The 23,580-nt window shown below is 44.7% G+C and overlaps 1 protein-coding gene across 1 annotated transcript in view; it reads left to right on the top strand.

Moving 5' to 3' along the window:
- doc2b (double C2-like domains, beta) overlaps positions 1 to 23,580 on the top strand; it is a 145,306-nt gene that overhangs the window by 11,555 nt on the left and 110,171 nt on the right. The window contains exon 7 of the mRNA XM_062536138.1: positions 12,038 to 12,203. Within this exon, the coding sequence (XP_062392122.1) occupies positions 12,038 to 12,203 (166 nt within the window). The remainder of the gene's footprint in view (positions 1 to 12,037; positions 12,204 to 23,580) is intronic.

Here is a 23,580-nt window from a genome sequence, read left to right as displayed (position 1 = left end):
GCCTATCCCCAATACACTGCCTGAAGCATAATGCATTGGCATCACACACACACACACACACACATTCACACTCACTTATGTTTATGCACAGTATGTGCGTGTGTGTGTGTGTATGTGTGTGTGTGTTTGTGTATAGATATAGATGTACATTGATAGAATATAGATGAAATATTTAGCCATTTAACCTGAGCTTCATCTGTATACCATGTGAGTGGTATTACTGTACACTGTTTATCGTCATGGCTTAATATCTTTACAATAAGTAGGTTACATCATAGTTTTATAACATTTGATCCTCACCTTTTTTCATTATTAGTCAAAGAATGTCATGCCTGTGAGCAATGAAAGCTCAGCTAATATATGAAGAACAAGATTAGGTCCAATATCCAATCAATCAGCACAATACTCTGCCTGTCAATCATTTGCTGTAGCCATGGCAGCAAGTATGGGGAGTGTAAAGGACGGAGTGTAGTGGGAAGAGAGACCGTGTTTGGTTGCTGGGCTGCAAAATGACTAACTTCCGGGGTAAACGCTGTCTCCCGTCAGCTGTAGTAGTGACCGCTGCTCCCATCTTTCCAGTATGGTGGAATTGAGGTTAGAATACTGAATGCAGACTTTTTTTTTTTTGGCTCCACTACTGTTTCATTTATCCATTTTTCCCCACATCTGCTTAATTGCAGTCTCTCTTCCTGTCACCATGTCATTAAATTAAGGAAAAAAAAAAAAAAAACTGCCTCATTAGGTAAATCCCTGGTCTAATTTTTTTGGAGCACCGAATTTGCTCCACATTATCTAATAATTCCTGCTATTGATTTCAGCCTACGCAGCGCGTGGTCTTGCCTCTGCACCACAATTACGGCGGCTCTGACCCAAGTAGCCGTCTCTGGCTGTCTTATCTTTGTTCTGTGTGGCTTACAGACAGAGTCCTGGGAGCCGCTCCATTATATGCCTAGCCATTTGGCTTGCGTGGTCGGGCAGCCAATGCTAACAAAGTGCCCTCTATCAGATGGCCCCATGCACCCTCGCAGGGCATCCTGCTTTTATCACTGCCATTCAGTGTTGATCAACCGCACGGCCCTCGATTCAGACCTCCCTCACATAGCTCTCTCTCTCTCTCTCTCTCTCTCTCCCTCCCTCTCTCTTTCTCCCTCCCTGCCTCTCTCTCTCCCTCTCCCTCTCTCTCTCTCTCTTTCTCTCTCCCTCTCTCTCTCCCTCTCTCTTTCTCTCTCCCTCTCTCTCTCTCTCACCCTCCCTCTCTCTCTCTCTCTCTCTCTCTCTCTTTCTCTCTCCCTCTCTGTCTTTGTCTATCTCTATCTTTCTGTGTGTTTGTTTGTGTGTGCCTTGCCAAGCCTGGAAGGTTGGTTGTACATTTACAATGAGTCAGGCCAGGAGAAATGTTTCCTGCGTCTACAGGGTGGGGGAATATTTATGTTTTTTTTTTCATGAGCACTGGGCATCCCAAGTTATGGGAGGGATTGCCTGATCATTTACTTGAGCTTGTCCATGCTACACCGACTTGAAGCCTTCTACAGACCGTTATATTTCAGGATTAGCATATCATACTTTTGCAAGCATTTGATTAATTTCAGCAGATGGTTTTTAAAACCTGACATACATTTTTCTTTATCTGCACAGCAGGACACTATGTTATTATTGATTTTCAATACTTCAAAGAGTTAGTGACTCTACAGCTCTGACTTGTTGAATCGGAAAAGCAAGAAGATATATTTCCGCTGCACTATTCATATTCTTCATTCTCAGCTCAGGATAGATGCGTCAGTGGAATCTTTAAGCTCTTTCTTTTCTCATGTGTTGTACAATTCGCCACAGTCAATATTTTTATCCTTCAGAGAAAAGCACCCTGCTTCTCGCCATATATCCTTAGCAGAAAATAATAAGCAGAAATGAAACACTGGAGGACATCAGAATTCTAGCCATGTAGTGGGCATGTGATAGCTTTTGGGTGCAGTGAAAGCTTATCGCTCTTTCACAGTTGGCTCGGCACATTAAATATAACGAAAAAAGCATCTGTGATGCCTCCTCGGAGAGTGCCTTTGATGTGGCTAATTAAAGAGAGCTAAATTTCACGATTCTCACACATAATAGCAGGCTATTCTTTTCTCGAAATCAGCTGTTCCTGTTAGATGTGTAATGTATCTCATTCATTGTGTGGGGGATGGCTTCGATTGCATTTTGGCAGGTAGACGTAGCTGTTAATCGCTCGCAGCGTAGCTCAATTTTTAGAAGCGTAGCCCTTCAAGAAAACAAATGAATGAGAGCTTCATTAAAACGAGCCAAGAATTGCACTCATCATAACTTGGCAGAGAGGGATGCAGCTGATGCAGAGCTATTGACGTGACTGGCCGAGCCGTCCCACTGCCGAGCGGCTCTGTGGAGTTATTGCACTGCAGAACAGGGCCCTATTAATGCAGATTTTGTCTCGCTCCGTAAAGGATGGGACCGGCCTGAAATCTGTCCAAGGCTAAATCTATACGGAGCACAGGCTGCGTCGAACGACACCACTCTCTAAAGGGAAATGGGCCTCGGGGTTCAGTCTCTCGTGTCAGCGAAATGAATAGTTTCGCGTTAGTGAATTTATCCTACATTTTTGCAATAGAGACAAACAAATAATGTTAGAAGACTTGCTGCATTCACATTTTCCACTGAAAAATAATCAACAAGTGGGTTTAATTTATCTTAATTGTGATAAAGAAGGGAAAGACTGTTTTATGATATCGACACAAATCAAACTCCCACTCCTGGTCTCTGCTGTGTCTCGTCGTGAGTGCATTTTAATATACTTGAGGCAACTCTTGCTGCATCAACTCAATTTTCAACAGCCATTGCTCACTACTTCTACTCTACTTTTCTTTTCTTCATCCTCTGCCTGTCGTTTCAATGCTTCCAGCAGTAGAGGCTTTATTGTGTTATGCGGCTACACTGGATTTATGAATTCTGCTTTGCTCATAACAGCAGAGTAACAAACATCGAAACGGTAATGTTCAGCTTTGAATAAAATATTGCTTTATTGAAGTGTGATTTTTTTCCCTGCCTACTTTTATGGCATAATTACCAACTCATCTTGTGAAAAATGAAATTAATAGGACCATGGATGGTACTGAATATCACTGTGCTGTGCTGTAATGATATGGGAGGGAAAGATTTATGCTGTAATTATCCCTGTGGGCTGTAAGTGGAAGACATGTGGCCATCTATTAGTCCAAAACATGATACGAGACTGATAGATGTATTGAGGATTGCAAAGTCCATCTCACTCTAACATGGACAGGCCTCTTGATGGGATAGGATCAGGAAAATCAGAAAGGAAAGGCACCCCCCCAAAAAAAAAAAAAAAAAAAAAATCTTTTCAGGTGCTTCAGCACGTGTCTAGCTAATCGATCTCCACCTATTATCCTCCTGCAATCTATCTTTTTGTGTGACCTTTGACCTCGGCTCAGGCGCTCCCTTTGTCCAGACGCCACTTTAGTGGAGCAGGGGCTGCTAATAGAGTCCTTGCCGGCTGCTCTGGGAGAGCTGCGTTCGGGAACAATGCTGGATGTGGCTGCCTATGGTGGCGCATGCCATCCACAAAACTAATTTCACGAAACACTGGCTTTGCCATGCAAATTAGGGGATGTTATCATTCTGCTAATTAAAATGCTGAGAGGAAATTGTTGGCTGTGATTTGCCTTTTAGGGAGCACCTCCCAGATCTGTTAAGAAGAGAAGGGGAAATAGATGCTTAGCTCCAGATGACACTGTAAAAAGGAAGGCTGTGTGGATTCACAATTGTAATTAGTCTCTCGTGCCTCTGATGTGTTGACAGTGTTATAGTTGACATTATCAGCGGTTTGAGTAATGGTCATTGTTTGCATGAGGATAATAGCCCTGATGAATGAGAGACAAATATTGTGATGTCTGATATCATTTTGAGTGTTAGGCTCTAAAGCAGACTTATGTTGGTATACCCAGTTTTTATGTTGAACAGAGATTAATATCGATATTTTTAGTGTTACATGAAATGTTTCTCTCAACACCCTCATCCTCCTCCCCCTCCCCAACACACACACACACACACACACACACACACACACACACACAATTGTTTTCTGTATAATACCTTATGAAATATAGGGAAGTTGGAGGAGAAGTATTCCAAGAAGCACTTCACCCAGTCATGACTCCATAGCAGATGCTCAACAAATCATGAACATCTTGTAAAGTTGCAGAAGACAACTCCAACTGTTCTCAGTGATTTCAATTTTGCAAACATCCGCTGACATTAGCCAGAATAAGACTGTGGTTACAGCTTTAACGGCGTGACACATTTTTACTGGAGGCAAAGAGAGTCATCCACTCAGATTTCTGGTGATTCACGCTCTCAAAATAACTGACGAGATAGAACACTGTTTGGGTATAATGATGGCAATTACAAATACATATACACTTCTCAGTGTTGTGTGTGAGGTGTGTCTAAACTAAGACCTTTGTGATGCAGTGACTAAGTTGAGTGCCTCTCACTTGTTGACGGTTGCTGTGAAGAGAGTGAGAATGGTGCATGAGAAAATCTAATGGCGTGCCTCTACTAGAACCCCAAACAGTTTCAGCTTCAATCAATGAGACCAAGACAGGCTGGGTTCAGTCATAGGGTGCCTCTCATTTGGTGGTTTATACACCCTCCCTTCCTTCCTCGATCCTCGCCATCACTGATCTAGATAAAGATTGATGGGGCGGCAACAATGGGATAGTCTATCCAGTGTTAGTTATAGATTAGTGGGAACGCCCCTCGAGGACCGAGCATCGAGGATCGAGGAGAGAGTTTGAAAGCCACCCATAGTCTTAATGGGCAAGTCTAAGCACTCGGTGGCCATCTTGGTAACGGCTTTGGGCAGTTATTTTGGACAGATTACACCAGATTACATCAATAATGCTGTTTCCAACAATGCAGTTGGTTACTCACATAAGATTCTTTCAGTGCTGTGTCTCCTCATTATAAAGTGGTTGGACCTCAAACAGGGCCAGGGCTGTGGATCTGACAAATGGGACTATTAAGATACTGTAGGTCCAAGATAGGTTATACCCTCAAACAGCTTGAGTGCTGTGAATTTAATCAGGAGGCTGAAGAATGAGAACAAGAGAGGCTAGGCTTAGGAAGATGTCTACAGTAGCTTTTCATGGGCACAGTGGCCAAGTCAGTTAACAGGCGTGTACCTTTGTGCTGTAATATGTAGGCCTTGGAGTTGTTCCAGACCTGCAGCAACGCAAGAGACATGTTTGTAGATTGCAATAACTCGGCTCTTGCATGTCAGCTGGTTGTCATCATCCGTCATCATCAGACTTGGATGGGGGGTGATTAATTAGATAGCATCTTCAATGGCAGCTTTGATGGCAAGAATCTGTTATCTTTAGACAGGCATGTTTGGCACAGGAGTGGTGCACCTTGATGAGATGAGAAGTTACAGTATGTCATCTCCAGGGCTATGAGGATACTCATAACAAAGAAGCATGTATTTTTTATTTTATATATACATGTATATATATACAGTATATATATATATATATATATATATATATATTTATTTATATATAAGAACATATCACCACAAAGCATGACTAATTTGATGGTTAAACTTAATGTATTAGAAATAAAAAATTGAAATATACTCAAACGAAATGCAGACCACTTCTACTATGTTAAGAAGCCCTGTTATTCAGAGCAGGTTAGGCCATAGTGAAGTGTAGCGAAAGAGTGACAGACCCCTTAACTGTGTACAGGTCAGTGGTTTTCAAAGTGTGGTGCAGCCCTCCTAGTGGGGAGTAGTGACATGACAGGTGGGGTATGACAAACGGAAGGAAATGTGTCTTTTTTTTGTGCCTGTCTTTTATCATTGACTTTCTTTTTTGACTGTGACAGTGAATCATACATTCAAAACAAAATAGCCACGCGCCAACACAGGAGTCATAAACAGGCATGCAAATGAATGGAAGCATCAGATCCAGGGGACCGAGATGGAAAATGTAAAATAATATTTATAATATATTTTGCTGAGATGATGGGGTCAAATGATGGGGTCCAAAACCCCCTTCCTCCAAAGGGAGTAATGACGGGAAAAGTTTGAGTGCTGCTGTGAAGTCTAGATGGAGAGGAATTGGAACTGCTGTGGTAAAGGGTCAAAGCCCATTGGTAAAATTGTGGAGTTTTCCACTCCTGGAGAAAATATCAATTATCTCACACGGGAACCCATGAGCGGGGCATAACAAAGCAGCATCTCAACAGCGACTCGACTTTCTGCCCACTAGTAGGTTTAGGAGTTATTGGTGCTCCTCGGACCGGACAAGCTGGAGCACATCCAATATGTTCTGGCACCAGGGAGAAGAAGAGTATCTCCTCTCCGCAGGATCTGCCCAGATGGAAGTCCAATATTTCCACTGGAAAAGGCCCCGGCAGGAAGACCCAATTCGTTCTGAAGGATAATTAAGCCAGGCAGCCACCAGAAGGCTGCTCACGAGGCCCTCTCCACCAGTGTCTGTGACGCAAGAGTCTGAAAGTACAAAGTCAATGCTAAAGATCGGACTGAACTCTCCATGGCACACTCCGTCCGATGGCAGTCAGCCAAGTTATCTGGAGGTCCTAGTGGGACTCTGTCTATGTTATTGGTTGTCAGTCCTCATCCCAAGGCTTCTGACGGGCCTGTACGATCATGACCCTGAGCTGGATTGTGATATGAGCCTGGATGGAATAGTGAGCATTACCCTGACTGAGTGGAGTGCAGCGATATATCTGGTGGAGAGATTCTGTGGCCTCGGAACAATGAACTGACGAAAAAGACAAGCGCAAACAGAGAGGTTTCACATCTAGTATAGGCTAGTTATTATATCGACAGTAGATAGTTGACTGATTAATTAGGACTTATGAAGCAAAAATATTTTTAAAAATGTGACTCTTCTCTCTTAATGGAGGAAGTTGACGAACTGATCAGACCTAATGAATCAAAACATGTTAATTATTTTTTCTATGATCAAACTGCCGTTTTTTCCCTAGTCAGCTTTTCCCATTACGGGGGTATTAATTTGTTAGCACGATCAATTACCACACTGTCTTTTCTGAGCTCTTTGAGTCTCTAGCCTTGTGATTGTTTTGTATTTATATAGAAATCATCTGACAGGTTTATGAGACTGTGTGGGATATTATCGCGTTCGGTTAGTTTATGAGGTGGCATTTGACACGCTCTCTTAAGAAAGGCAAGCTTGTTGTCAAGCTGTTTTGGTTTCTGAGCGATTACCTCTCCTTCCCTTTCGAGTTGAGCGAGTAGCAGCAGTACCGCGCCGTCAGCCACAACAGCAACGATCATGTCCACCGAGGAAATATGATCGTTTAGTCGCATGACAGAGATGATGACAATGTTATCTGTTTTCCCTCAACCTTCTCTGTCACCAGATTTGAAGCGTTTACGTGCAGTCAGAGGCCGCCGAGGTGCCTCAGAGTTTAATGCCGCCATAAAGCAGGCGTGGCATGATTGAGGGGCATTTCTGTGGGGCACACATGTGCTGCAGCTCTGACAAATGCAGCTTGCTGGTGGAGGAAAAGGTTTCCTCAGTTTGTGTTCCCTCAGAGTCTTGCTGTTCAATGTCTCTGTGTTGGTGAATAATTGTAGTCCATTGTAGTTCATAGGAAATGTTTTGGCACAGAGGGTTCCTACACTTACTGTAGGCTGTTAACCCTTAGGCCAGTTAGTACCGTTACACCCATATTGTAAAGCTTTATAATTAACCCCCAACTTCCCTAGCATTTTTTTTAAAATGATTGCAGCCTGATGTATTGATCCTGATGCAACAGTATATGGAAATATAATCTGATATAAAGCAGAGACATCAGAAACCCATTTGATTTAATAATGGATGGTGTGCTGCCGAATTGCTATAGGAATAGAAAAACGGGTCACTGTTTCTATGCATTTAACATTTAGATGAATGGGAGAATGCAAAACAATCTTCATGTCTGACATGTCATGATCATCAGATTGTCTTTCTGGGTATTGGCATTTGCCAGGGTAAAATATCTTTGTAACCTTTTGAGGTGTTCCATTTTCCTGGCTGTTTATTGTACACTTTTCTCTTAGCATTGAGCTTTCTTTTATAACACTGATGCCATATATTGAGACAGCCTAGTAATCTGAAATTCACCTCTACTGTCTGACCAACTGATTTATTTGAGACATTTGCGTAGTGTGTAGATTTACACATTGAGTGGTTATGTCTCTGTCTAGGTGGAGAATATTTCATTTCTTGCTCTTCTACGTTTTCCATTGCACAGTAGCTCGAGCCCCCATTTCACTGCTCTTTGTTTCTGTCACAATTCCTCGTTTCACTGCTTTTTGTTTCTGTGCAAATATGCAAGTGACAAATAAAGATCTGGAATCTTGAATTTTGAATAGTCACTTCAGTTTTCTAGAAGATCATGTGTGTTTGTGTGTGTGTGTGTGTGTGTGTGTGTGTGTGTGTGTGTGTGTGTGTGTGTGTGTGTGTGTGTGTGTGTGTGTGTGTGTGTGTGTGTGTGTGTGTGTGTGTGTGTGTGTGTGTGTGTGTGTGTGTGTGTGTGTGGGTGTGTGTGTGGGTGTGTGAGTGTGTGTGTGTGTGTGTGTGTGTGTGTGTATGTGCGCGCGCACGTGCACGTGCATGCGTGTGTTTGGGCGGGGTCGTTGGTGTTGCGTATTCTGCCCATTTCCTGCTCCTCTAATGTCCTTCAGGTGACACGCTGATGGTTCCCTCGTCCCCCTGTGATAATCATTTATAGTCCAGACTTGTGAAATGCAGTGTCAGCAGTGACAGCTCCCAAACTCCTAAAGGCAGCACATGAATAATGCCGAGCCAGGTGGATGACGGCTTTCCACACGTCCAGAGCATTGTGATAAATAAATGCATGGAAGTCCTGTCCTGGCTATCTACAACAACAAAAAACAAAAAGAAAATAAATTATAAAAATAATAATAAAAAGACAGAGTTTTTTAAGTTAGCTAATAAGGGCTAAGTTTTTGTATTACTGTAGCTTCAAATGCAGTTGGTATATGTTCATTTAAGAAAACAAAAATAAGTTGTTGATAAATTCCCTTCTCATAGCTGTGGACACATAGCATTTTCATCTTCTGCTTGGCATTCACTTTGTATACTCTCTCTCTCTCTCTCTCTCTCTCTCTCTCTCTCTCTCTCTTTCTCTCCTTCTCTCTGTTTTTCTCTCTCTGTCTCTCTCTCTCCGTCTCTGCTGTTCAGTGCAAATGAAATTACTGCTACCTCTGTTTGGCCCAGTTCCTTTCTGGCCAGGGAAACCTTTACGCTTCCACACCATTATACCCCATCCTGTATGTTAATACCATAATGTGTATTCAAATGGTGGCCGTTTTGCGCTAGAATGGCATTATCATTTCTTAAAAGGGCACAGTGGCTGAGATAGTAATGTGAAAGTGATATTCATAGAGGGGCTCTGTCAGTTCAGGTTTATCCTATCCATTCATCTTGGACTCTTATATTGCGTCTTCATATCAGGGCCTGACCAGAGAGACAGAGTGAGTGTGTGGGGTATTTAGGGATCAATATTCAACAGGGCAAATGCAGAGAGTATGGCTCGCTCTGTGTCATCAGTTCAGTGAGCGAGGTCCTGACATGTCTTTCATTATGGAGACAGAGTAGCAAATGGGAAATGCATATGTTTGTGATTTACGCACGCCTGCCCTGTGTGTCCTCTACTGCGCTCCGTCAGAGTTATCGATGTGGATGCTAGGCAGTCATAGCAGTTATCAGACCTCAAATCATTGGATCACAGTTGATACAGAGCCCTCCATAATTATTGGCACCCCTGGTTAAGATGTGTTCTTTAGCTTCTAATAAATTCATTTTTTTTCCAAATAATATAGGACCACAATTAAAAAAAAGTGTAAAATCCAACCTTTAATACAAGTGCATTTATATAGTTGATTTCTATCTGTAGGTGTAACATGTCATGAAGTAGAGATTTATAGCAGGCCTATATTTGTTATTTGGATGTAAACCAGTATGTGAAAAAAAGCTATTGGCACAGAGGGTTTTTAATTTACGTTGGAGAAGCCTTGTTGAAGTTTTTCACACTTTAATCTGCCTGTTAAGATTATAATTACAAATATTACAAAACAAACAATTACTCGCTGGGCTAGAAGTGTATAGAGTCTTTCAGCTCATTTTTTTTATGAACTTCTCCATAATGTAACATTGTTATTGTTGCCCTCGAAATACAATTATATCATTATTTGCGCTGCAATAATAGCCTACTATAAGTGAGCTCCATTAGTCTAATGCCTCCTTGAGATGTTGGGGGTGAGGCTGGCAGGTTGCGTCGGCTGACAGCTGGAAGGAGTCCCCTGCGAACCGCCAAGCAGCTGCTATCAGACCTGACATTTTGGTCTGCCATCCCTCAGTCTTGGTTGGAGAGCCCAGGGTATCGTCTGGTGGCTGGCCTCGAGTCTGCCACTATGGCCAAGAGCTTGTATCCAGGGCTGAACAGAGCTCACTGTGTGTCTAAATGTACATGCTCAGTTTGTGTAACAGAGCCTTTTCTCCAGTGTACAGTAATTTGTTTATTACCGTCATTTCCTGACTGTTAGTCGCGGCTTATACATTGATTTTGCAAAATGTCTTAGGCTATGAGGTTAATACAGGGGGGCAGTTCATATGGTATTAATATGGTTTTCTTTCTTCTAACTTGCATAAAACACTGCCCTGCGGCTAATACACAGGAAATTGCCGTAGTAGGCGCACACTCTAAGAATCAAACCCTTGACACTGTGTCTTGTCTGCATTGTGTCTGTCTTGGCCTTGTGCTGACAGGAAATGAAGATTTGATTTAGGACAATTGCAGAATATTGTTGTTTGCAACACACTAACCTTGCTCAGTGGCGTGGCGTACAATTAGAGCCTGACCAATACGGACCATATTCAGCATATTGAAAAGGTCTGATCAAGGTGGGACATAATGTGTTAGGCCTAAGGCGGGGATCACACTAGCCAGCGGCAAGCGGCAGGTTTCCTATTGTTCTCTCTGGTTCGGCAGCGGAACGGTGACAACGCTGGCGTAACGCTAGCGTTGAGCAAACTGGGAGTTTAACTTGGTTCAACTTTGAAGCGCAACGCTCGGCTCGTCACAATCAGTTTTGGAATGTTTAGGTATTTTCAGATATCAGATTCGTCTAAGGACGTAGCAACAAAGATTGAACTTAGGAACGAGATAGAATGTTTAGATTTATTATTATGGTCTGAGCGTTGTGTTACGCTTGCCGCTGCCGCTTGCCGCTGGCTAATGTGATTCCCGCCTAAATGTCTGGTGTAGTGTCGGTAAACGACTCAACAGCAATAATACATTTTTTGAAAGAAAACAAAACTGCTCCAGCCAAATGTTTTTAAGGACACGTCATAGACTGGCTCTGCAAGCATCTACTCCTTGCTGTTATCTTCACCTGACTTAGCATTCGGCTTTCCTTTACTTAATTCGAAAATATTTATCAGCAACTACAAACAGATAGTGATACTGTAGATTAGCAAATGGTTAGTCGGCATGCCGATATATCGGTAGAGTTCTATATATGATGTAATCTGTGGGAAATGGGTTTCCAAGCACCCAGAATTGTACGGCAGTGGTGACAGCAGCAACATTATGTTGGTCATTAAGGTTACAGTTGCGCTCCTTGGAGTGCAATCTTGGTGTTGCACAGAAATCAAAAGACATCACAGGAAAACACCATAAAACCCCACATGGTCAAGGCCATCCAGGCCAGGCCTCCAATAGGGCTGCAGGGACATCAGTTAAGACCATAATACACAAGGTCTTCTGCTACCCTCCATTTCCTGTATGATGCAAATACCTTTCGAGAAAATTATCCCCCCCACCCCACCCCTCCACCCCCCTCACCCCCAGACTCATCATCACAATATCATCATATCCTCGCAGTTATTATTATGGAGAAATTATTCATGTTGTGCCACACAGGCTCATCCTTCCTTTGTGTCTCTCGGAGGTGTGGAAGCGCTCGGGCGCCTGGTTCTACAAGGCTCTACCCAAACACCTGCGGCCCGTGAAGGAGGGAGTTCTCGGGTGCAGGGTGCCGACTGAGGAGAGATGTGACCCCAAGGTAGCCAGCAGTTTGCAAACCAACCGTACCTACAAGTGGGCTAATAGCAAAGGTGAGCTGTCCTTGTGATTGTGTATAAAATGTGCGTGCGTGCGTGCGTGCGTTGTTGCAGAATCACACAACGTGAGAATCTAACAGTTCTGTTTGTCCTGACACAAGCAGCACAGACACTGAGCCCAATTATTGTTCATCAATGGAGCATTTGCTAGATATGCTTTTAGCACAGGATTGTATAGAACCAGTAGGCCTATGCATGTGCTAATGTAGTAATAATAATAATAATAATAATAATAATAATAGTAATAATAATAATAATAATAATAATAATACCATTTATTTATATAGCACTTTTCAATCATTGAGCACACAGTGCTTAGCTGTAATGCTTTCAGTAATGCAGCTTCCCTTTCATTGTTGTTTTGTTTCCGATAATGTTGCATGTAAAGGATCTCTTGAAATAACAGAAAGTTCACATAATCCACGTACCTTTTCTTTCACTTTACCTCGCGATGAATAATACACTAGTTTGTTCGGACTTGACGTCAGCCCGTCATCGTACAGCTACTGTAGAATGACACGGTTCGGAACTCTCTGCATGAAGCCTCTTCATGCAACAGTACATTTTATTGGTGGGAAAAGGAACATTCTGATGCTGTCGCGCAGCTAAGAAAGCACACGCAAGAGTAGTGTTATAAAATCAAAAGTGGAAACTGTTTCCTTGGATACTGATACCCTGTAATAAACACAACACATGTCATGGCCTGGCGGCCTCAGTCTGAGAGCTTTAATGGAGAACACCCTGAAGGAAGATGACTAAGAATAAAGAGCCAAACCGCTTTGTTTGATTAACCGGTCACTTGCGGTAGTTTTGTCCTCTGTCTTTATAAATGACAAGGGTGTAGGTCTGGAGTTACAGCCTGAAGTTGCCCTCCTTTGCCCTGCTGGTTAGCTGGAAATATCAGTAGTTTTAGGTGATTCATGTTTTTTTTTTTTGGCTTGAAGACCAATTATTTGAAGCCCTCAGGAAAAGATGATTTACCTTTTTTATGTCTGTGTGAGAGGTGGGTTTGTGAACGTTGTTCTCATAATGAAAACAGCTCAAGTCATCACAGGTCCATCATTAAAGTAGAGTGCTCATTATTTGTTTCTATCTAAAAAAAATTACAAAGGCAAATGTATTGACAAGGAATGAATCTATACATGGAGGAGCAGCACTTGCTGGATACCTTCAACTGTGCCAGTAATATGGGACCTCAGAATTACTTTCTATGTGATCAAAGTTTATACTCGCCCCAAATTCCTGTCCCAATTCGTTGAGCAGGCTCATGATACCCGATTACAAGCCATGACAATGGAACTTTCCAGATCTGGTCCGATCCGATTTTTCCATTCTTGCTCATCAGAATGCTCTAGTTGCAGTTCCGTGGGAGACCGTGTGTCCAGTTCCTTAACTTGAGAGGTCAGCTGTGCTCTCCAATCACGTCCAGGTTTCTGACCACGCCAGGACACTGATTTGTATTCTGTTGACTTTTTCTCCAATTTTTTTTTTTATAATGCCGACATTTCATGAATGACAATCCCCCTGTGTCTACACAGACTGCATATCCTAAAACAAACATATGGAAAGCAGATCCCTTCCTTGTGCCACATGTCGTACGTACGCTCATGTCCGTCTAAATGATCTAAACAGTCATAAACATCTCACGATTACAGACAGTATTTTTCCTCAGCCACGCTCATTTATGGTCTTCCCCAGCTGTCCATTTAAGTCGTAACTCTGAACATTTTATGAAAGGGTCTGACATTTTTGCAAGCGGTGGTCACAGAGGATTGTAAGTAGAACGGCAGTCTAAGGTGCACAGTATGGAGTTATGCTTCTGCTCTACTGCTGTCTTCGCATTAAAATTAAGTTTAAATATATCTATATATAAAATGTATTTAGATTTAGATATATTTTATATATTATGTATATATCAATGTGTGTGTATCTATATGTGTGTGTTTGTGTGTGTGTGTGTGTGTTAGCTAGCATGCATTTGCACCTTTTTCACCTGGTAATATTGCTGAGAAAGTATGATTTAAAAAAAAAAAAAAAACGGCAACCATGTTTTATTCTGCATGCACAGTTAATGTGATGGTGTGAAAGAAGAACATCTTTCAGTGTACCAAAGAAGGCCTCTTTGAAATGACCTCATTTTTATGCCAGAAGGAAAACATCCACTCTTGAAGTACTACTACATGCACAAATGCTTAATCAAGGGACCGTAAAATATGCGCTCGTAGTACAAGAGGCTATCATTTTGCAAATGCCAAGAGCTTCTCCAGCTCTGTCACTTCTGTCACAGAATTGAACACTTTGAAAACACTGGAGGAATGAACTGAAAACATCTTGATTTAATAAGCCATCCAAAAAAACAAACACCAGTATCGTGCCTTCCAGCAATTTTACCTAAGCCCTTATCTCTGCTGATGCTTGCTTTCCAAATAAACCAGAAATGTTGGAATCATCCTCTTTAAGACAACAGTGACAAAAAAAGTTTGTATTGATTCTGCTTCACGTGGCTGTGATGTAAACAGGCTTTCACACATGCCTTACAGAGCATGAGGATTAAGCATTTGCCCATATCTTGAGGTTTAATCCAATCATTATCAATATGGGCCAGTCCACCAGGAGCTTTGTGGGTGTTATGAGAATTATAGATTGGTAGAGAGGATCATTCTGAATGACCCATCATGATCATATCACTGCTGAGTTTGTAAGGACGGTCTCTTTGGATGTAGTCTGTAATTTGGATGTAGTCAATTATTGTCTTGCTTTGTTAAAAATATTATATTATATAGTATGTCTGAGGGAATTCACCCTTTCCATTTTCTGTCTCCTCTGCCCTTTTGGCCACAGTTGTCTCCTTAAATACATGTATGGAATGTATTTGTAGTGGTAGATAGATGTGACGAGTGCCTGTCAAATTCTATCTTTAATCTCTCCTCTGTCACCTCCAAGCCATACATTTATTTATGATGGTCTGTGACAACAGATTTAGGTCTGTTATCATATCACAGTCCCCTTCCAAGAGCTGTTGTGCGGCAGCGGCAGTGCTATCATACTGATAAATCTTGCAGCACGCTGATATTGCCGCAGGTACATTTCTGAGGAAATAATATGGATATAAACAACAGACATGCGGACCACAGGTCTGCTGGGAACAGTTGGTTTCAAAGCACAGACATTAAATGTTCAGTCCACTTTATATGACTTGGAGTAAGCATTCTTGCTGCTTAGTCAGAACCTCATATAGTGGTTTGTATCCACAGAGGGACCATTAAGATAATAACGTGTGTACAGCACTACAAAGTTAGGGAGGTTTGAAATTCATGTAGATGGACCAGGTGTTACTGTATGTTTGCTTAAGGGTATGGCAACTCTCTGGAGCTTGTAGTTTCAGTGCAACATTCACACATACTGTAGTGCTCTCATCCAGCATGTGCATCTATAAAATGTGCCTATATATCTTCAAAAGCACTGTGCTACTGTGTGTATTGCCAGTGGCAGATATTTCATCCACCTGCTAACCATGTGACAGCCCACCGTCCTCCATCCGTTCCTGTCAGACCCTCGAGGTGTGCTTTATTGTTTGAAGAATGGAGTTGTCATGTTATAGCGGGCTCCGCGTGTATCCTGGTGGAAGCTGGCCGACTTGATGGGACGCCGGCGCGATCCTGGCATGACTGTGGGGAAATCAGATGGTTTTGTCAGCTGGGTCTGTGACCCGTGTGAACCGCGCGCTGCCGTCGTGACACGCGGTGGCGGATGCACGGCACACAGCAGGGCGTGCGGAGCCACAATCTGGACCGTAGAGGACGCACGCGCGCGGAAGGGAGGAGGCTAATCTGGGGTCTGAAATTAAAAAGGCTGTGCGCCGCTCGTGGCTCTCTCCCAGCTGTTTGTGGATAACATTCCGACTATCAATGCTGAGGCATTTGGCTAGTTTTTTTTTTTTTTTTTTTAGGTTTCTTAACAAACCGTGGGTTATCTCCAAGAACACTCATTGATGACAAATTGCTTTTAATTAAAAGTTTATACCAAAGCTTGTGTAGAAGATTGGATGAGCTGATCAATGGCTACACGTTAACATAACTGCCTTGCAATTCAATAAACTAATGAAAATGTCACTAGTTGACTTTTACTTCTAGTATCTTTTATTTTCATTGCTGGTGAGAGGATGCCTTTGCCCACAGCAACAGCAACTACAAGCAATAGTAAAAAGTAACGGCTATTCTTTCTTCGCCTTTCAGCATCTCAACATTAACAGCTTTTCAATGGTGCCATGATAACTTTAGGTTATTTGCATAACCCTGGTTCTCTGATAGCATGAGTGAGGTGTCTCACTATGGGATACGCCCCCAGCCCGTATTCCTCAGAAGCATTATATCATTACGCCAGCCCCATTGGCTGGCACCTGTGACGCATGTGACCGAGGAGGCAGCCCCCGCCCTCCTTTATATGCGAGTGCACATCGTCACTTCACCATTCAAAACAAGCAACCTCTTCCTCGCTTCGCACAGCAAGGAGGGTAATGCGGTGAGACACCTCACTCATGCTATCAGAGAACCAGGGTTATGCAAATAACCTAAAGTTCTCTTTCAAGCATTCGTTTCGGTGTCTCACTATGGGATAACGTAGCTCCCGTATTGCACAAAGCCTGTCTCGAAATCACAACTGCCAACCTACAAAGACTGAGAGCCCACAGGGCCCGAGCTCGATGCACCAACCCCAAGCACTGCGTGCGCAATAGGCGTTGCCGTGACATCAAGTCTGTAGAATCTGACGAACGTTTGGTAGGAGGACCAACCTGCTGACCTACACACAACGTCCATAGACACACCTTCAAATAGGGCCCACGATGTTGCTAGACCCCTCGTGGAATGTGCCCGCAAACCAGCTGGCGCTGCCATGCCTTTATTGGAATATGCCAAACAAATAGCATCCACGATCCAATGTGAAAGCCGCTGCGTAGAAATAGGCTTGCCCGTATGAGGCTTAGCCCATGAGACAAAAAGCTGATCGCTCTGCCTAAAAGCCGCCGTCCTATCCACATAGATACGGAGGGCTCGGACCGGGCACAGCGTGTGTAGACGCTGTTGCTCCAGAGAATCAAAAGGCGGAGGCTGAAAAGCCGTCAGCTCCAATGGACTGCAGGGCTGAATAACCTTAGGCACGAATGCCGGATTCGGCCGTAATGACACTCTGCAATCGCCAGGCGCAAATTGCAGACATGAAGGGTGTACTGAGAGAGCGTGCAGTTCACTGACACGCTTTGTAGACGCCAAAGCCAATAACAATGCTGTCTTGAAAGACAATGTCTTAAAATCAACGTCCATTAACGGCTCGAACGGGGGTGCTGAAATCACCTCCAGCACCATGGCCAGGTCCCATGACGGAGCTAGCGGTCTAGAGACCGGCAAGGTCCTGCGCGCTCCTTTCATAAATCGAACAACTAGTGGGTGTTGACCCACCGACTTGCCACCAATGCCTACGTGGCATGCAGAGATCGCGGCCAAAAACACTTTAATGGTCGAGAAGGCTCTACCCTTATCAATGAGATCTTGTAGGAAAGATAAAACCGTGGTGACAGGCGACTGATATGGAATCTCGGCCGTAGTCACACACCATCGTTCAAACACTGCCCATTTGCATCCATAGAGAGACCTCGTTGAGGCAGCTCTCGCACTTTGTATGGTTTTAATCACATTAGGCGGTAGACCCGTGGCGTTTAAATTGTTCCATTCAACGGCCAGGTCCATAGCGCCAGCCTCTCTGGGTTGGGGTGGAATATTTCCCCCTTCGCCTGAGACAGTAGGTCCCTGTGCAGCGGAAGCTGCCACGGTTCCCTGTACAACATTTCTATTATCTCCGCTAACCAATGTTTCCCCTGCCATCGGGGGGCGATAAGAATTAGCGATAGACGTTTCTCCCTCACCCTGGCCAGGGTGGGCGGAATTAACGCTATGGGTGGAAATGCATAAAGAAGAACGTGATTCGGCCACTCGTGCGCCAGTGCATCTACTCCGAGTGGAGCGTTCAGCTCCCGGAGAGAGAAGTACAGAGGGCACTGAGTTGTGTTGTGTGACGCAAACAGGTCCACCGATGCCCTGCCGAAAATCAACCAAATCTGATTGATCACTTTGGTGCTGAGCTTCCACTCGCTGTAGAGTGGGTTGCCCCGAGACAGCAGGTCTGCTGCCAGATTCTGAGCTCCAGGGACGTGTGTAGCTCTCAGAGACAGAAAATGATTGTTGCTCCACAAAATCAGTTTGCGTGCAAGCATGTGTAGCGGTAGGGATCTTAGACCCCCTTGTCTGTTCACATAGGCTACAACAGTTGTGTTGTCCGTGCGAACCAGAACGTGATGCCCCTTTAACAGGGGTAGAAAGTGATTCAGCGTCAGCCAAACTGCTTGTAACTCCAGATAATTTATGTGACACGAACGGAGACTCGGGTCCCACTTTCCGTTTATTGCCCGGCCCTCGTGTGTCCCTCCCCACCCGAGGAGGGATGCGTCTGTTGTTACAACTTTCCTGACTTGCACTGTGCCCATAGGCACCCCCTCTGTCAGAAAGTTCGGATGTCGCCATGGAATTAATGCCATACACGCTTCCGTTGTCACTCTCACTTTTCGACGAGCATGACGTGCTGGGTCTAGTTTGAGAGATGCTACCCAACGTTGGAAGTCTCTCATGTATAAGCGCCCTAGTCGAACAACCACCAACGCTGAGGCCATCAGTCCCAATAATCTGAGGCATACTCGGAAGGGAACTACTTTGTTTCTCTGGAAGTGTGCCAGACATAGGTTGAACTTGTCTATTCTTTCGCGTGACAGATGCGCTCTGAACGCGATTGAATTTAGTGACAGGCCTAAATAAGAGATAGTTTGAGTAGGGCTCAATACACTCTTTTTGTAATTTAGACTGAATCCCAACGCAGTGAGGTGCTCTACGAGCGCTGCGGTATGTTCTTTCGCCAGTGTTTCCGATTGGCATGCCACAGCCAAATCGTCTACAAAAGTAACAATGCGGATTCCTTTCTCCCTCAGAGGAGCCAAAGCTGCCTCCGTGCATTTTACAAACGTACGGGGGCTTAGTGATAACCCAAATGGGAGTTTTACGAACTCGTATGCCACCCCCTGAAATGCGAATCTGAGATATTTGCTGTGGGGTGGGTATATCCCTATGTGATAATATGCGTCGGTGAGATCCACCGTAGTGAACCAGTCCCCCGGGCGCACGAATCGTAATAGGGTTGGATATGTGAGCATTCGAAACGTAAACTTTCTTAAGTATTTGTTTAGAGCTCTTAGATCCAGTATTGGTCTGAGCGCTTGAGTTCCCTTTTTCGGGACCAGGAAATATCTTGAATAGAAGCCCGCCTGACTTTGGTCTGGCGGAACTATTCTGACAGCGCCTTTCAATAACAGTGTGGCAATTTCCCCCTGTAGTATTTGGGCTGCTTCTCCCCGAGCATGTGAATGAACAATTCCTCTGAACGCGGGAGGAGCAACGCGAAACTGCAGCCTGTAGCCGAATTGGATCGTGCGTAGGACCCATTTTGATCTTACACAGGCTGCCCAGGCCTTCATTTGCATGGCTCTGGCGCCACCCTGTGGCGACATTGCGAAACTGCCCGTGTGCGTGTGAGCGCTTTGCGCTCCACTGGCACTTATGAGGCTCATCTCTCCCGAGAGCGTGCTCGAAAGAGATGTTATATTGCCTGTGCACGTTTTGTTTTGCAACATTGAGTGCTTTATGTTTTTCAACATTTTTGGGGCATGAGGGAAAATCTTTATTTCTTTTTGGCAACAAGAAAAATGAGTACAATCTTTTATTAAAAGAGCTTGTGTACAAACAATTTTTCGTTTTACAGGACCGGGTCCCTTGGACAGCACAGGCCCTGTTAGCCGTTTCAAACACTTGGGTTTGCCACACAAAATCCCAGGCTGAACGTGGGATGGAGGACGGGGGCCAGTGAACAGGGGGGCTCCCGTTTCCTCCGTGAGACCTGGCGAGGTCAGGCAGTCTTCTTCTTCCTCCTAGCCCCGGGGTTGGGGTGGGGAGCAGACTGGTCGGCTGGCGGGGCTGCAGGTGTGCCGGTCTTCTTTCTCCACACCGGCTTCACCTCCTGCGGAGCGCCCTGGGTGGGGGTCGCTACCTGCGGCCTGGGTCGCTTCTGAAAACGATAGCCTGAGGCCTGATAGCCTGAGGCCTGATAGCCTGAGGCTGGGCGTGCAGCAGCCTGAGCGAAGGTCTGGCGAGGAAACGCAGAGGGGCCTGGTTGTGGTTTTCTCGGTAAACACAGCTGCAGGGCCTCATCATCTCTCTTTTTCTCCTCGCATCGCTTTTGCATGTGCGCCAGAGCCTCGCCAAAAATGCCATCGGAGACAATGGGTGCGTCCATTATGGCCTCCTTCTCCCGGTCAGAGAGGTTAGCTAAGTTCAGCCAGCGGGCCCGCTCTTGAACCACCATCGTGGCCATGGCTCTTCCAGCAGCCTGGACGGCGCATCGCTGTAGGCGCAGAGATAGATCAGTGATGACACAAATCTCGTCCCACTGGCTTGGACCGGGGTTAGCAGTCATCTCCTCTTGCATCTCCGCCTGGTAGGCTGTGAGAATCGAAATGACGTTCAGGGCTCTCGCAGATAACGCCACGGCCTTGTAAGCTCTCTCAGACAGGCTTGATTGTAGACGGTCTGCTTTGGAAGGCAGTGTCGGGTTAGCCGTGGTAGGGCGTCGCGGGTGTAGGTGCGCGGCAACCAGCGGCTCCATTGCGGGCATGCGGAAAAGACCTGCCTTTTCCATTCCCTCTAGGTCCAACACAGAACCACCTTGTATCGGCGTTTTGCACGAGAAGGGCTTATCCTTCCATGTGACAGAGAGCTCCTCCAATAGTTCTGGAAAAATCGGTAGGAGCTGTCTCGCCGAACGTTTTGCAGTAGGCAGCCTCTTACCCTCATACCGCGACTTTGCAGCCTCTGCGGTAACCGTCGGCCACGGGATTGCTAGCTTGTCAGCTGCGCGTTTGCACACGTCCTGCAAGTCCACACTGAGAGATGGGGAGGATGGTGCCTCCTTCTCCGAAGCCTGGGTTAGTGAGGAGTTAAGCGCCTGGGCACTCGTCAGGAAAGGTGAATCGTCGAAGTCGTCCTCATCGTCTGAAACGAGTAGGTCCGAGTTCCCTTCGAAATCGTCACCATCCTCTGACTCCACTTCCTCCACGTCTTGCGACAGGGGGTCGTAGGCATCCACCTGCTCGCTCCAGCTTTGAGCAACCGTGGTGGGTTGCTGTGCCAGTGACATTGCTGTCTGCTTGGCAGTAGCTTGGGCGACGTTAGCCATTGACAGGAGAGGGTCGGCGCCTGTTATGCTAGCCTGGCGGGCTAGCCTACGGCGCAAGCTTTTCGCTGTGAACCGGACACAGTGTTCGCACGAGCCTGTGTTGTCTAGTGCTGCCTGGGCATGTTTCACCCCAAGGCAGGTGGAGCAAGCCGGGTGCGTATCCTTGCTGGATATTTTATTCCCACAAGCGCACTGACGGCCCACGTCTTCGCTTTCGCCTTCCGTGGTAGGGATATGCTGCATTGCTGCAGCCATCTAGCTTGGTGTGCTAAATGTGCAAATGGGGATTAGCTGGTGTGCTAATCTCCAAGAACTCCTGGTCCGTCGTAGTAGACGTTGGGTTGACCAAATTAGCCGCGAGGCTAGGAGTAGGTATCCGTTGTTTGGTTACAAGCCGGATAGCTCGACAATGCCCAGACTTTGCAGTCGGAGGTTCGCCTCTCGGTATAGTGTTGCTAGCGCCCGGCGATGGAGTGAAGGGCTCCAGCTAAGGACAGTTTAGCTAGCTGCTACTCTACCGAAGTAGGGATGTCGAGAGATAGCTTCTGGTGTGAAGCGAGAAGAGGATTTTGAATGGTGAAGTGACGATGTGCACTCGCATATAAAGGAGGGCGGGGGCTGCCTCCTCGGTCACATGCGTCACAGGTGCCAGCCAATGGGGCTGGCGTAATGATATAATGCTTCTGAGGAATACGGGCTGGGGGCGTATCCCATAGTGAGACACCGAAACGAATGCTTGAAAGAGAACTCTTAACGGCCAATTCACTTTCCATTATTGAACGCTAAACACTGCTTTCCAGCCGTCCAGCCATTAATCATTGTAATCATGAATGAATTTGCCCATCCAGATATTGACTTATTTTATTTATTTGATAAATTCCTCAAGCTGTAGGTTTTTTTTATTTAAGTTCATATAACTCCCTACTAGGAAGCGAATATTATAAACATAACACTTTCCTGCAGTTTGTAACATGAACAAAGCTTCAAACTGAGATGTTCTGAACATGTCAGACGCTCAGTGCTTCGGTTGAGGAAGAGCGTTTCTTATTTTTCTTTGCAATATGGAGAAATATTATTCCAGCTGTGTGATGTGTGGAATGAAGGTCGCAGTCCTCTATTTCAGTATCCTATTATGTCTGTTTTCGAATGGGCACATACAGTATAACCCCACACAAATAAGCTTTGGGGCTTATTACACATTTTGAAATGGATTTGACACGCAGGTATGATTTCACTTTTGAAGCGCTGTTGGGAGAGATTGATTATATTGTATTGTACAGTTGGCTTTAACCATACTCAAGGGGGTTTCAGACTGGTCTTCCGAACAATATCGACCTCAAGTTTAAAAGCAATGATCTGTTTTCCATGAAAAATCAATTTGGTCTTTGACCAGGTTTGGCCTTGTCCCAAGAAAGCCGCTCACTCTTGTTTTTTTATGCGCTTCTTATTTCCCAAAAGTATTAGTTCGTTGGATGTTTTATTCCATGCATGGCACAATCACGGAGAGCATGTCAAACTCAAATAATTAGCTTTGACTTGAATCTTCCGAACGCATTTGATATTTTTCCGAGTTAATCTGCCCCGGTTAATCAGGCTAAATTTATGTAAATGTTCGAAATGGCATTCATTTGAATTGCATAAAATGACGGTATCTGGTAGTCATAACAGATTTGGGAAGATAATGTACCAGTCTGATGGCCTTTCAGAGCTAAATGAATGCTTATTATGAAATGGGGACGGCACAGATACAGACGTTATTTTTTGTTTGTTTGTTTGTCTGTTTGTTTCTGCTTTCAGTGGAGTGTGCACTCCCATGTGCAACCCATCGATCAGTCAGGCACATGTTATTAAGTGGATCAATTTACATTATTAAGAGTATAATTGCTGTTACTGGGAGATCTGAACCTGAACTAATTTTTCCAGAGTCCCATGCTCAATAATCTCCATGTTCTTAACAGTATAAGTGTGTGTGCGGGCCTTAGTGTATTTATCAATAACAGTGGCTTCACTGATATATATGCTGAGGATTCCTCTGTAGATG

Source organism: Sardina pilchardus, chromosome 5 (assembly GCF_963854185.1).
Source record: "Sardina pilchardus chromosome 5, fSarPil1.1, whole genome shotgun sequence".
In the NCBI taxonomy this organism is placed as follows: Eukaryota; Metazoa; Chordata; class Actinopteri; order Clupeiformes; family Clupeidae; genus Sardina; species Sardina pilchardus.
Note: the sequence above shows the minus strand (reverse complement) of the source record. Positions and strands in the feature narration are given on the sequence as shown.